Source organism: Pituophis catenifer, unplaced genomic scaffold, assembly GCF_029215685.1.
Source record: "Pituophis catenifer annectens isolate HBS135680 unplaced genomic scaffold, rPitCat1.0.hap2 SCAF_15, whole genome shotgun sequence".
In the NCBI taxonomy this organism is placed as follows: Eukaryota; Metazoa; Chordata; class Lepidosauria; order Squamata; family Colubridae; genus Pituophis; species Pituophis catenifer.
Genome location: NW_027256895.1, coordinates 4,776,099 through 4,789,698, shown reverse-complemented (window position 1 = coordinate 4,789,698; position 13,600 = coordinate 4,776,099). Strand labels below are relative to the sequence as shown.

The window sequence follows — 13,600 nt, the reverse complement described above, 5'->3', positions numbered from 1 at the left end:
GAAGCAACCTGGATTTAAAGAGAAACTTCCTGACAGTGAAGACAATTAGCCAGTGGAACAGTTCGCCACCAGAAGTTGTAAGTGCTCCAACACTGGAGGTTTTTAAGAAGAGACTGGACAGTCACTTGTCTGAAACGGTATAGGGCCCTCCTGCTTGAGAAAGGGGGCTGGACTAGAAGACCTCCAAGATCCCTTCCAGATCTATTCTGATCAGGAATCACGGCAGTTGTTAAGTTAGGAACAGAGTTGTGAAGTCTGGTTTGACATGGCTTGTCCTAAGGTCGCAAAAGGTCGCAAAAGGAGAACATGTATCCCTGGGACCGACATAAATATGAATCAGTTGTCAAGCCTCCAAATGTCCATCCCCATGGGGGAATGATGCGATGGTCGTAAGTGCGAAAAACGGTCATAAGTCACATTTCTCGGTGCCGTTGTAACTTTGAATGATCACTAAAAGAACTGTTGTAAGTCGAGGACTAACTGTACTCATAAGCCATCCCTTTAAGTCAGTGGTGAAATGTAAAATTTGTTACTACCGGTTCTGTGGGCGTGGCTTGGTGTGTGTGTGTGTGTGGGCGGGGGTAATATGACTGAGTGGGCGTGGCCAACTTTTTTTTTTTTTTACTTTTAAAAGCATTTTTTCTACAACCTCTTCGGCCGAAAAAATGCTTTTAAAAGTAAAAAAAAAAAGCCTCTGATGATCACGCGGTTCAGCTGGGATCGTCAGAGGCTTTTAAAAGCATTTTTTTCTACAACCTCAGAAGAGGTTGTTAAAAAAATGCTTTTAAAAGCCTCTGACGATCCCAGCTGACTTGCCTGATCGGCAGAGGTTTTTTTTCCTTTTAAAACCATTTTTTTCTATAACCTTTTCGGCCGAAGAGGTTGTAGAAAAAATGCTTTTAAAAGCCTCTGATGATCCCAGCTGAGCTGCATGATCATCAGAGGCTTTTTTTTTTTTTTTACTTTTAAAAGCATTTTTTTCGGCCAAAGAGGTTGTAGAAAAAATGCTTTTAAAAATTAAAAAAAGCCTCTGATGATTGTGCGGCTTCAGCTGGACAATGGGGGCGGGGGCAGGGATTTTTGCTACCGATTCTCCGAACCACTCGCCTCCATCGCTACCGGATTGGGCGATCCGGTCCGAACCGGGAGCATTTCACCCCTGCTTTAAGTGTCTTAAAGGGTATTGACGCTTCTTGACAATATCAGTTTTATAACCTTCTTTAAACTCCGGTTCTAATAATCTTGATTAGAATTCTTGAGGCCTACGGCAAGTTAACTGTAGATTTATTCACCCTGGGAAATAGTGCATATTTAAAGACTACGCCTAGAGCTAAATTCACTGCCTCTGATTAGAGAGCGATTATTCACCAGACTGAGTGCGAGACGGGGGGATTAAATCCTCTTTACAGTCGGTTTCCCATGGAATTTTAAGCCAGGGAATTTATTATTTTATTTTATTTTTTAAAAAAGCCCAATGAGCTGAAAACGGCCTAGCAATCTTGTGTCTGAGCAGACGTAGGGGGAATTATTACACAATACGTTCATTTAAGCGTATAGAGAGGCTGCAAAACTCCTGGCAACCAGTAGGGGGCAACAGAAAAAAATCAACTCTTGGCTGCCACCTGGTGGTCGCTCGAAGTTTTGCAACCCAGATCTGGTTGGTGGTTCACTCCCCATGTGGGTTTAGTTAGGAGAACCAGATCTGGTTTCAACTGGTTTATATTTTGCCTTGTTGAACCCAGGTTTGTTCAATTAATTACCTTTGGCTGAGCAAATCACCCAACATACAATTGTGGCCAAAATTGTGGAAACCTTTCGGGAAAAGTGTATTTTTGAGGTTGGATGGCTAATAACACCATTTTTTGGGGAGGAGTTTCAAGATAATTCTATTCCGCTGCTGGAATGGCATAGGAATAGCCCAGACCTTAACCCAATTGAAAATCGATGGAGCCGATGAAAGAAACTAGCTAGTCAGAAGCGACCCAGCAATAAAACCCAGTTAATAGAAGCCATCATTCGATCTTGGTTTCCCATTAGAACAGCTGCAGAACTAGAAGACTTGGTTCATTCCATGGGAAGATGTTGTAAGGCCATAATTTATTTTTATTTTATTTTATTTTATTTTATTTCGAATTTATATACCGCACCTTCTCCCAAGGGACTCAGCCAGATAAAAACATACAATACGAACATTAAAAACAATTAAAAGAATATATATTAATTTGGCCCCAGTTTAAAATGACAAACCAATTAAAAATTAAAAATTTAAAAATACGTTAAGCTATAATTCATGCTAAAGGTTACCCAACGAAGTATTAACTGACGTGGTAATCATTTTTGTATATCTCGTTTTTTTCTATGGTGGTAATTTTTGTATATCGTGTTTTATCTATGGTGGTAATTTTTGTAGATCTCATTTTTTTTCTACGTGTTTCCCTTTTCTTCTTTATACCGTAACTGTTATTCTAATAGCAAATCCTTCCTAAAAGTTATCGCGTTGCATTCTTGATGAAATGATCTTTCCATTGATATATAATTTTATGGTACCACTCCCAAAATGAAGTGGTGTTATTAGCTAATTTTAGAAAAAATAAGCTGACTTTGTATAAAATATACAAAAGTATGAAGGCTATTGCTTAACACATTGTAAGCTGCCATGAGTCTCCGGAGAAGGGCGGCATATAAAAATAAATAAATAAATAAAAAATACACTTTCCCCAAAAGGTTTCCACAATTTTGGCCGTTACTGTACAAGCTACAATGGTTCAGTTCCCACAACCAGCTAAAGCCATAAACGAGCATTCTTCGTGACCTTTGCTTTTGGCTTTGTTCCACAAGCCACCGGTCTTGTTGTCTTCCCCCCCTTTTCGAACGCACGCGTCCTCTCGAAGCCTCCTTCCCGCCGTTAAAAAGACACACCGCTCTGGGATCGTAGGTGTAACACTACGTATCGCCGTCAGGTTTCGCTCGCTACTTACAAAGGCAGACCCCTGCGAGGAGACGCAACCCGGTTTCTGGAGGCAGGCAGGTGGGGAAGATGGGTTGGAGGACGTAGTTGGCAAAAGTCAGCGCGATCACCGCCTGATTGGTGGGGTAGATCACCAGCACCGCAATCCACAGTCGGAGGAACCTTGGGAGAAATGGAAGGGTTAAGAGGACCCTCAAGACTTCTTGGTCCGTACCGGAGGTGGGTTTCATATAATTTTACCACCGGTTCGCCGCGGGCCAAAAATGTGAGCGCACGCCTTCCACGCACGCACGACTTGCGCGGATGTGCGCGGCTTAGAAAACATGGCTAAATAGGACGACATAGCGTCGGCATGGGTGGGCGGGGCCATCCGCAGGTCCTCACAATCGGTTCTCCCGAACCGGTCCAAACCGGTTGGATACCACCACCTAAACCCCCATGTCTCTTTTCCTTAGCAAGATCTATTGAGAAGAACAGCAAGAATTCTGACAACTGAATGAGTTCCTTTCCAAACTAATATACAGTATTTCCCCAGTATACTGAAGTGGCTGTTTGTTTTTTTTTATTGAAAAAGTTTTTCAAATACAATTTTTTTCCCCTTTTTTTTCCCCCTCCTCCCTAACCCCCCCTCCTCCTCCCCTCCCCCTGTGGCTTCTTCAAAATAAAACCCAAATTCATAACAGATTATATAATACTTTACCATCCCCTTACTCCATCCCCCATATGCTGACCCTTTCTTTCTAATAATATTATTACATCCCCCTTATACTATACATTTCAAAATAACATTCTACTATAACATTATATAATAACTCCTAATTTAGCATAATAATATTATTATATCTCCCAGTTTAGCAATTTCTGCTCATAATCTACCCTTTTTCTGCCCCCCCATACATGTATCTCTTAAATCAAATCTTTTATGTATATTAATATAACATTTCAAAGCAACCTTCCACTATAAGACTATATAATAAATCCTAATTTAACATTTATTCAATTCATAGTCTACCCATTTCCTCCACCATCGATATATCTCTTAACTCAAATCTTTTACATATATTCATATCTAAACATAATATCCCTTTTCTTAGACTAAACAATCAATAAGATAACCTGTCTCCACCCACTTTCCCACAAGACTACCATACTTAATAATTCTTAATATCTTTATTCTTCTGCCCACACCACTAGAGCTTCTTTCTAACTGTCACCTGATGAATGGGGAAATAACAGAACAGAATAACAAGAGTTGGAAGGGACTTTGGAGGTCTTCTAGTCCAACCCCCTGCTTAGGCAGGAAACCCTACACCTCTTCAGACAAATGGTTATCCAATCTCTTCTTAAAAACTTCCAGTGTTGGAGGTGTTGTGGCTCCGTTGCCTGAGCCTGGGCTATCGACAGATGCAGACTCTGAGAGTGAGGGAGAGGAGTTGGCAAGGCCTCCCTCGCCAGGACCCTCCTCTCTGGCAATGCCTCTGGAGGACACCGAAGGCCAAGAGATAGGCCCAGAGCCAAGCACGTCCCCGCAGCCACAGGTGGACAGCGATGAAGGAGATAAGTGCTGGCTGGACCCTCGGCAGCGGCGCAGGGAGAAGCGTGCGCAGCAGAGGGGAAGGCGTGCCAGAGATTAGCTGAGTCACTGGACCACACCCCACAGGGTATAAACGTGGGTGTGGTGGCCGGTTCAGTTTGTGACGAGCAAAAACTAGAAATAATCCATGATATCTGCATTACTGGACTTCTGCCTGCCTTGTCGGACTGCATTTGGACTAATCCTTGTATTATTGAAACTTTGCCTGCTTTATCGGAATGCTTGCAGTCTAATCTTTGTTTTCTGTGAGTAAAGTCTGAATTGGCAGCTAGCCACTGGGTTGCTGACAGCTTTATCTTCAAAGACTTTGTCGTCTGGCTTATTAACTCCGGGCCGTCTGTGGGGGTGCGTGCGTGGGACGGGGACAGAACAGGAGGATTTACAACTTCTGGAGGCAAGTTGTTCCACTGATTAATTGTTTTAACTGTCAAGAATTTTCTCCTTAGTTCTGCGTTGCTTCTCTCCTTGATCAGTTTCCACCCGTTGCTTCTTGTCCTGCCCTCAGGTGCTTTGAAGAATAGTTTGACTCCCTCTTCTTTGTGGCAGCCCCCGAGATATTGGAAGACTGCTATCATGTCACCCCTGAGTCCTTCTTTTCCTTAAACTAGACTTACCCAATTCCTGCAACCGTTGTTGTTTTTGTTGTTTGTCGTTTAATCAGCAGCGGTGGGATTCAATTTTTTTTACTACCAGTTCTGTGGGTGTGGCTTGGTGGGCGTGGCATGGCTTGGTGGGCGTGGCAAGGGAAGGATACTGTAAAATCTCCATTCCCACCCCACTCCAGGGGAAGGTTACTGCAAAATCCCCATTTCCTCCCGATCAGCTGGGATTCGGGAGGCAGAGAATAAATGGGGGCGCGGCCAGTCAGAGGTGGTATTTACCAGTTCTCCGAACTACTCAAAATTTCCGCTACCAGTTCTCCAGAACTGGTCAGAACCTGCTGAAACCCACCTCTGGTTTAATGACCCCATAATCCCTTGAGGGGTGGAGTCGGGGCAACTGAATGGAGCTGAGTGTTTACTGGCCGGATGCCTTTCCTGTCGCCGATGCAGAGTTTTTGCGGCAGATATATTCTCATTGTGCCCAGAGAGAGAAATATTAGAAGACTGCTATCATGTCACTCTGCGTCCTTCTTTTCCTTAAACTAGACATGCCCAGTTCCTGCAAACGTTCTTTGTCTGTTTTATCCTCCAGTCCCCTAATCATCTTTGTTGCTCTTCTCTGCACTCTTTCTAGAGTCTCCACATCTTTTTTACAGTGTGGCGACCAAAACTGGATGCAGGATTCCAAGGGCGGCCTTACCAAGCCTTTATAAAGTGGTATTAACACCTCACGCCATCTTGAATCGATCCCTCTGTTAATGCTGCCCAGGATGGTGTCGGCTCTTTCGTTTCAGCGGCTGTTTACACAACGGATTCTCCTGAAACCCTGAATTTCTGGATGCCCACCGTTGCAAAATGGCCACCCTGCTAAGCGCATCCGTTTCTTCTCTTCACCCAACTCAGTTCTCTAACCCCCAACCCCTGGCTGACAAGCCAAGTTCCTTATTCCCTCTTACCCAGCCAGTCCTCCGAAGATGTCCTTGACGTAGGAATAGTCTCCTCCGGATTTGGGGATGGTGACTCCCAGTTCTGCGTAGCACAGGGCCCCCACGGCGGTGATGAGGCCCGTGACGATCCACACGATCAATGCCAGCCCTACGGAGCCCGCATTCTCCAACACGCCCTTTGGCGATACAAAAATTCCGGATCCAATGATGTTACCTACAGGGGGACAACAGGAGATCACAATGGAGGAGGACGACGACGACGACAAGCAACAAACAACAAATTTTGGTGTAGCTCCTTCTAAGACTTTTTTCAAGTACGTGTTCCTTGCTTCCAGAAGTTGTGGGGGCTCCAACAACTGGAGGTTTTTAAGAGGAGACTGGACAAGGATTTGTCTGGAATGGAAGAGGTCGCAGTTAGAAAGAAGATCAAGAAACAGCCACTTCAGCCCCTTCCAACTCTGTTAATTAATCTGTTATTCTGGCTCTGGAGAGGGGTTGGCCGAGATTACGTTTCTCAGCCTGTTACTTTAAAGATGTTTGGACTTCGACTCCCAGAATTCCCCAGCCAGAACATCATCAAGATTTGAGAGACGCAAGGATGACCGGGGGAATTCTGGGAGTTGAAGTCCACACATCTTGAAAGCTGCCAAGGTTGAGAAATACTGCCTTAGATCAGTGGTGAAATCCACTTTTTTTTACTAACGATTCTGTGGGCGTGGTTTGGTGGGCGTGGTGTGGCTTGGTGGGCGTGACAGGGGAAGGATAGTGCAATATCTCCATTCCCTCCCCACTCCTAGAGGAAGGATACTGCAAAATCCCCATTCCCTCCCCACTCCAGGGGAAGGATACTGCAAAATCCCCATTCCCTCCCCACTCCAGGGGAAGGATACTGCAAAATCCCCATTCCCTCCCCACTCCTGGGGAAGGATACTGCAAAATCTCCATTCCCTCCCCACTCCAGGGGAAGGATACTGCAAAATCCCCATTCCCTCCCCACTCCTGGGGAAGGAGACTGCAAAATCCCCATTCCCTCCCCACTCCTGGGGAAGGATATTGCAAAATCTCCATTCCCTCCCCACTCCAGGGGAAGGAGACTGCAAAATCCCCATTCCCTCCCCACTCCAGGGGAAGAAGACTGCAAAATCCCTGTTCCCTCCCCACTCCTGGGGGAAGGATATTGCAAAATCTCCATTCCTACCCCATTCTGGGGCCAGCCAAAAGTGGTATTTGCCAGTTCTCCAAACTGCTCAAAATTTCCACTACCGGTTCTCCAGAACTTGTCAGAACCTGCTGGATTTCACCCCTGCTTTAGATTAGCTATATGGGATACCTGCAACCAGTGGGGAAATGCTACCAGTTCGCACGAACAGATAGCAGCGGCGGCGGCGCAACGCTCTGCCCGAACGTCGTTACTTCGTGGTTTTAACCAGGAAGTAAGCTATTTTTGACCCTCTGCACATGTGCAGGTTTTGGCCACGCGCAGAGGGATCAAAATCGCACGAATCGGTAGGGAATGTAAGTAGATTTCACCCCGGCCTGCGACCCTTTCATTCTGAAGTCAGTGACCTCAGAAAAAAGTGAGTTCCCGTAAATACAGGAAAAACTTCCTCAAAGACGACATTTAAGTTTACCTCAGCTTTTCTCCTGATAAAACTGTGGGCCTGACTCAGTGGTGAAATGTAACATTTGTTACTACCGGTTCTGTGGGCTGAAGAGGTTGAAAAAAAAATGCTTTTAAAGCCTCTGACGATCCCAGCTGATCGGCAGAGGCTTTTTTTCCTTTTAAAAACATTTTTTCTATAACCTCTTCGGCAGAAGAGGTTGTAGAAAAAATGCTTTTAAAAGCCTCTGATGATCCCAGCTGAGCTGCGCGATCATCATCAGAGGCCTTTTTTTTTTTTTTTTACTTTTAAAAGCATTTTTTTCAGCCAAAGAGGTTGTAGAAAAAATGCTTTTAAAAGCCTCTGATGATCCCAGCTGAGCTGCGCGATCATCATCAGAGGCTTTTTTTTTTTTTTTTTTACTTTTAAAAGCATTTTTTTCGGCCAAAGAGGTTGTAGGAAAAAAATGCTTTTAAAAATAAATTAAAAAAGCCTCTGATTATTGCGCGGCTCAGCTGGGCAATGGGGGAGGGGCAGGGATTTTTGCTACCGGTTCTCCGAACCACCCGCTTCCATCGCTACCGGATCGGGCGATCCGGTCCGAACCGGGAGCATTTCACCCCTGGCCTTGCTCCTGTTAAAAATCCAGAAATATTCACCCTTTTGCATTACGACATATCTTGAAGGAGATACTGCCAACTTGGTTACGTAATCTTAAAACACACCGGGTGAATTTTTTTATGCGTTGCCTGCATGTGTCCCAAATATAATAATCGCCCACAAACCTACGTGCAATTGTACAGATGATGGGTTATAGAGTATATGGCAAAGAGCAGAAAGGCGATCTGCCTTCGAGAACGATTTTGCATGGATACCTGGATCTAAAGATACTGTGTACATCCTTCGCAATGCTTTTGAAAGTTGACTAATGAATCGCACCTTGAAAACAATAGGATTTCCTGGCTAAGCAAACTCGCTGAAGTTTTTCTCGCGTGTAAAAATAAAACAAGACAATAATAGCTTTTTTTAACCACCTGGGTAATTCTAAAAAAAATAATAATAATCAGGTTTATCGAAGGGACCGAATTAAAATCCAGCTCTCTTCTTAAGCAAAAGCAGATTTTTTTTTTGTTTTTTTTTTCCCCCCTGAGGCTGTTCCAAGATTTCAGTTTGGAATCGGATGAGTTCCAGATCTTGCCACTTCGTTGGAAATCAAATCGGGTCGATTTTATCCACCGAAAAAGGAAGAACTAAGCAAAGAAGGGTAGGGAAACGATCGCCCGGTTTTCCCAAGGCGATTCCCCAATGCAAATGTTATGTACCAAGCTCTTGGCATCTTATCAGCCCTTCCATCTGGAAAGATGAAGGATGCAGGTTGCGCAATGGGGTGGTTTGCTTTTCAAGCCAGGGATGACTGCTTTGATATAAAGAAACGTCCCTACATATGTATATGAAGGAAAAGGAGAAGGAGAAAGAGGAAGAGGAGGAGGAGGAGAAAGTAGAAGAAGACAAAGAAGAAGGAGGAGGAGGAGGAGAGGGAGGAGGAGAGGAGAGGAGAGGAGGAAGAGGATGGAGGAGGAAGAGGAGGAGGAGGAGGAGGAGGAGAAGAAGAAGAAGAGAAGAAGAAGAAGAAGAAGAAGAAGAAGAAGAAGAAGAAGAAGAAGAAGAAGAAGAAGAAGAAGAAGAAGAAGAAGAGGAAGGAGATGGGAGAGGAGAGGACAGGAGGAAGAAGAGGGAAGGGGAGGAGACAGGAGAGGAGGAAGAGGAAGGAGGAGGAAGAGAAGTAGAAGGGGAGGGGGAGGGGAGAGGAGGAAGAGGAAGGAGGAGGAGGAGGAGAAGGAGAAGAAGAGGGAGGGGAGAGGAGAGGAGGAAGAGGAAACAGGAGAAGGGGAGGGGGAGGGGAGGAGAGAAGAGGAAGAGGAAGGAGGAGGAGAAGGAGAAGAAGAAGGAGAAGAAGAAGAGGGAGGGGAGAGGAGAGGAGGAAAGAGGAGGAGGAGAAGAAGGAGAGGAGGAGGGGGAGGAGGAGGAGAAGAAGGAGAGGAGGAAGAGGAAGGAGGAGGAGAAGAAGGAGAAGGAGAAGAGGGGGAGGGGGAGGGGAGAGGAGGAAGAGGAAGGAGGAGGAGGAGAAGAAGAAGAAGAAGGGAGGCGGAGGGGGAGAGGAGAGGAAGAGGAAGAAGAATAGGGAGGGGAGGGGAGGAGGAGGAGAGGAGGAAGAGGAAGGAGGAGGAGGAGGAGAAGAAGAGGAGGAGGAGGAGCGGGAGGGAGGGGGAGGAGAGGAGGAAAAGGGAGGAGGAGAAGAAGAGGGGAAGGAGAAGAAGAGGGAGAGGGAGGGGAGGAAGAGGAAGGAGGAGAAGGAGAAGGAGAAGAAAAGGGGAAGGAGGAAGGAGGAGGAGGAGGAGGAGGAGGGGAGGTATAGGAGGAGGATTACCGATACATATATATCTATGTAAAGAAATAACGAAAATCAAACTCCGGGCCTTCTCATTGAAAAAGCAGAGTTTTAATGCTCCTTTACAAAATCAATATACACGGAGGGAATCTCTCTCCAGGCGACTCACGGCTCCGAAGGAAGAGAATATTTGAAAAGCCAGATTTTTCTGCAAAACGCCGGGGTGGGGGTGGGGGGGCGTGGGGGGTGTTCCAGGAGATTTGAAGACGAAGCAAAAAGTGTCGACAGAAAAGCCGCCAGTTATCTCTCGCTGGCGCTTTTGCTCCTTGATCGAGGGCTTCTGGGAAACATTAAAATGCCCTTGACATGTGCCACACTTTAAGCAGTAAAACAATTTCACTGGCAAAGCGAGATTTGGAGTTGTTGTTTTTTTTCCTCCCTCCCTCCCTCTCTCTCTTTCCGTCTCTTCTGAACTCCTTTTTTACTGCCCAAGAATACAACGTAGAATAATAAGGTTGGGAAAGGGATCTCAGAGGTCATCTAGCCCAACCCCTTGCCCGGAGGCAGGAGATCCCTCACCCGTTCCAATAGGGGTGACAATGACAGCGATCTTCCAAGATCTGAGTGGTTGCTACAAAGAAGGGGTCAAATTATTCTCCTCCAAAGCACCAGAGAAGGCAGGGACGAGAAGCAACGGACGGGAAACTTAAATCAAGGAGAGAAGCAATCTAGAACGAAGGAGAAATGTCCAATTCATCAGCGGAACTGCCTGCCACCAGATGTTGCCAACTTTGGAGGTTTTAAAGAAGAGATCGGACAACTATTCGTCTGAAGCGGTATAGAGTTTCCCGCTCGAGCAGGGGGAAACCACTTTTGAATGGGCCCAATTTCTGGCCAATCGTATTTTCAAGAAGCCTGACTTAGGTGGCTCAGTGGGTAAGACACTGAGCTTGTGGATCGGAAAGGTCGGCAGTTCGGCGGTTCGAATCCCTAATACAGGTCTCCCGCGTGAGCAGGGGGTAGGACTAAATGACCTCCAAGGTCTCACTGTTGTTATTATTATTATAAGCAAGAAAGGACATTCTTGCTCTGAACATCAGCCAGGAGAACATCTGGAAGGGAGCCATCGATATCTTTTGGGACGCTGGCGGAAAGGGCCCCATGGGAAGCCGAGGGCATTTAAATTCAGGGCGGAGGGGAAAAGGAGGGCAAGCGAAGCGTTGGCGAAGCTGGAGTGGGGGTCGGGGGTGGGGGGGGGAAAGCGAGGGTGCTTCAGTGCTCACTCCCCGTACTTCCGACCCGCCACTTCTGTCTGCCGGGTGTTTGTTTAATGGTCTCCTGGCACCTGCTGAAAAAAAATGAAGCCATCTGGAAAGCTGGAACAAACACGCTCGAGCGGTGGCTTGGCGTTCCGGCTTCATCGGGGTGGAAAGCAAACTCCGGCGGGGGGTGGGTGGGCAGGGGATCTGGTTCCTTTGGGCCTCGGGCTGCCAAGCTTCCCTCCCCCCCCCCTTCCAGATCCCCTGAATTGTGCAGGATATTTTGTTGTATGAAATTGCACCTCTTTTTGTGAAGGCCGGAAAGGAATGATTACACCGTGTTGTGGTCTTGTTTTCCAGCAGGGAAAAAGAAGAGCTGCAACTTGGCACACCGGGGCAGTTATGTTTTCGGAGAAATTTCGTCAAGCTGGGGATATGCGATCCCTCCCTACAGCTCGCAGCTGTTGGCTTGTTTGTGGCGAGGGGATCTTTCCGGGGTTGGGACTGTCTGTGATCCTGCCAAGCGGGCCCACGAAAAGACCAAATCCCGTCTACGGATCTCCCTAAGCCCCAGTTCAGTGGATCTCAAACTAAGGGACCCAGGGAAAGATGGTTGGGCAATAGGCCAGGAATCCAGGTCTCTCTTTTTCTCTCTCTCCCTCTCTCCTTCTCTCTTTGGCACCAAGGCTGAAGAAAGCCAGTAGATTACCAGACATGGGGAGGTGAAGTTTGGAAGGATAAAGCTAGCGTTGGACCGATCGATGCTGGGAACCGAGAAGATATGAAAAAAAGGAAGAGGGAGAGAATGGCAGGGGCCAAAACTGAGAAGAAGCAGCCAAATAAAATAAAAATAAAGCAGAATTGGAGATTGCAATTGCTTCCCCAAATCAAAAAGCCAAGACAATTGATCCTGTTTGATTCCGGATGACCGCCGGGGATCCCTTGCCAAGGGCTAAGTAGATCAGGAAATAATGCCATCCAATTCAGAGCCAGCAAGTGTGTGTGTGGGGGGGGAGAGGCAGAGACCCCCCCTTCCTCCCGAGACACCCCACCATCTCCCCCACCACTCACCCACAATAATGCCACAGGCGCTCAGCAAGCCAATCTCCTTCTTGAGCGCCACTCCTTCGCCGCCTTCTTCCGTTTTTTCGGAGGCCTTTTCGGGGCCGCCTCGCCGACGGGCACCGTCCTCCATCCTTTTTTTTTTTTTCTTTTTTTTTTTTAAACCAGGTGGCCCAGTTGAAGATCCCCCAGGAATTCTGGATTCCGGCCGGAGGGCTTTCCTAGGTCTTGTTTTCCAGCAGGGAAAAAAAGAAGAGCTGCAACTTGGCACACCGGGGCAGTTATGTTTTCGGAGAAATTGTGGTTGGTGGAAAGCCGGGCTCGCTCCTCAGTTCAAAGCTCAGGGGTCAGTCTAGGCAAGCTCTGAAGGGCTCTTCCCCCTTGTCCGAAAAGAGTTTTGCAGGCTGCTAGGAAGTTCAGCATCCGAAATTGGGTGGGTGGGCTTTTTTTTTTCCTTCCTTCCTTCCTTCCAGAATCCAAGCCAAGGGTCCCGTCTGAAATTCAAATCGGTTCCCAAAGGGAAAAATTGCTTTTCAAAATAAGATTCAATAATCTCTCGTTCCGGCACCGTTTGGGTGGATAGGCCAGCTGACTCGCAGCCCGTTCCCACGTGCGAGGCTGACCCAGGTGCGGGGAATCCTCCTGGGTTTTTTTTAAGTTGGCACAAGTTTTCCCCGCGGTTATTCCGCGATGAGGCTGAGGTTTCTTTTTTTTGCAAAGGCTTCGCTGGCTCTGGGTGCAAATGAATCCCCCCGGATCGGGCTGGGTTAGGGGCTGCGGGGGCGACGAGAGAGAGGAGGGGGTCTCCGCTGCTGAGCTCCGGCTTCCTCCTGGCCCCGCGGCGCCGGACTCCGCTCTGCCCTCCGCCGCCTGGTTTTGCGCTGTTTTTTCCTCCCGGGCGGCGCTCCGCTGCCAGAAACCGGCTGCCGCCGGCCAGGGCGGTGACCGAGCCTCGCTCCTCCCTCTCGCTTTACCTCCGCCACCGGCTGCTTCCCGGTTCAGATGAGCCTCCCTTCGCTCTCCCCACGCGGGAAGGATGGCGTGTGTGGGGGGGGGGGACGGACCGGGGGTGGAAACACCCGTGGGGGTAGGGGTTTTTCTGAAAACACGCGTGGGAAAGGGTCCCGTGAAAACACGCGTGGGAAAGGGTCCCGTGAAAACACGCGTGGGTCCCGTGA

The 13,600-nt window shown here is 47.4% G+C and overlaps 1 protein-coding gene across 1 annotated transcript in view; it reads right to left on the bottom strand.

The window, feature by feature from the left end:
- Positions 1 to 13,358, bottom strand: part of SLC7A8 (solute carrier family 7 member 8) — a 40,288-nt gene extending 26,930 nt beyond the window's left edge. The window contains exons 1-3 of the mRNA XM_070954775.1: positions 12,432 to 13,358; positions 6,121 to 6,325; positions 2,979 to 3,130 (exon numbers count right to left, since the gene is read on the bottom strand). Coding sequence (XP_070810876.1) covers positions 2,979 to 3,130; positions 6,121 to 6,325; positions 12,432 to 12,555 — 481 coding nt within the window. The 5' untranslated portion in view covers positions 12,556 to 13,358. The remainder of the gene's footprint in view (positions 1 to 2,978; positions 3,131 to 6,120; positions 6,326 to 12,431) is intronic.
- Positions 13,359 to 13,600: the final 242 nt, after the last annotated feature.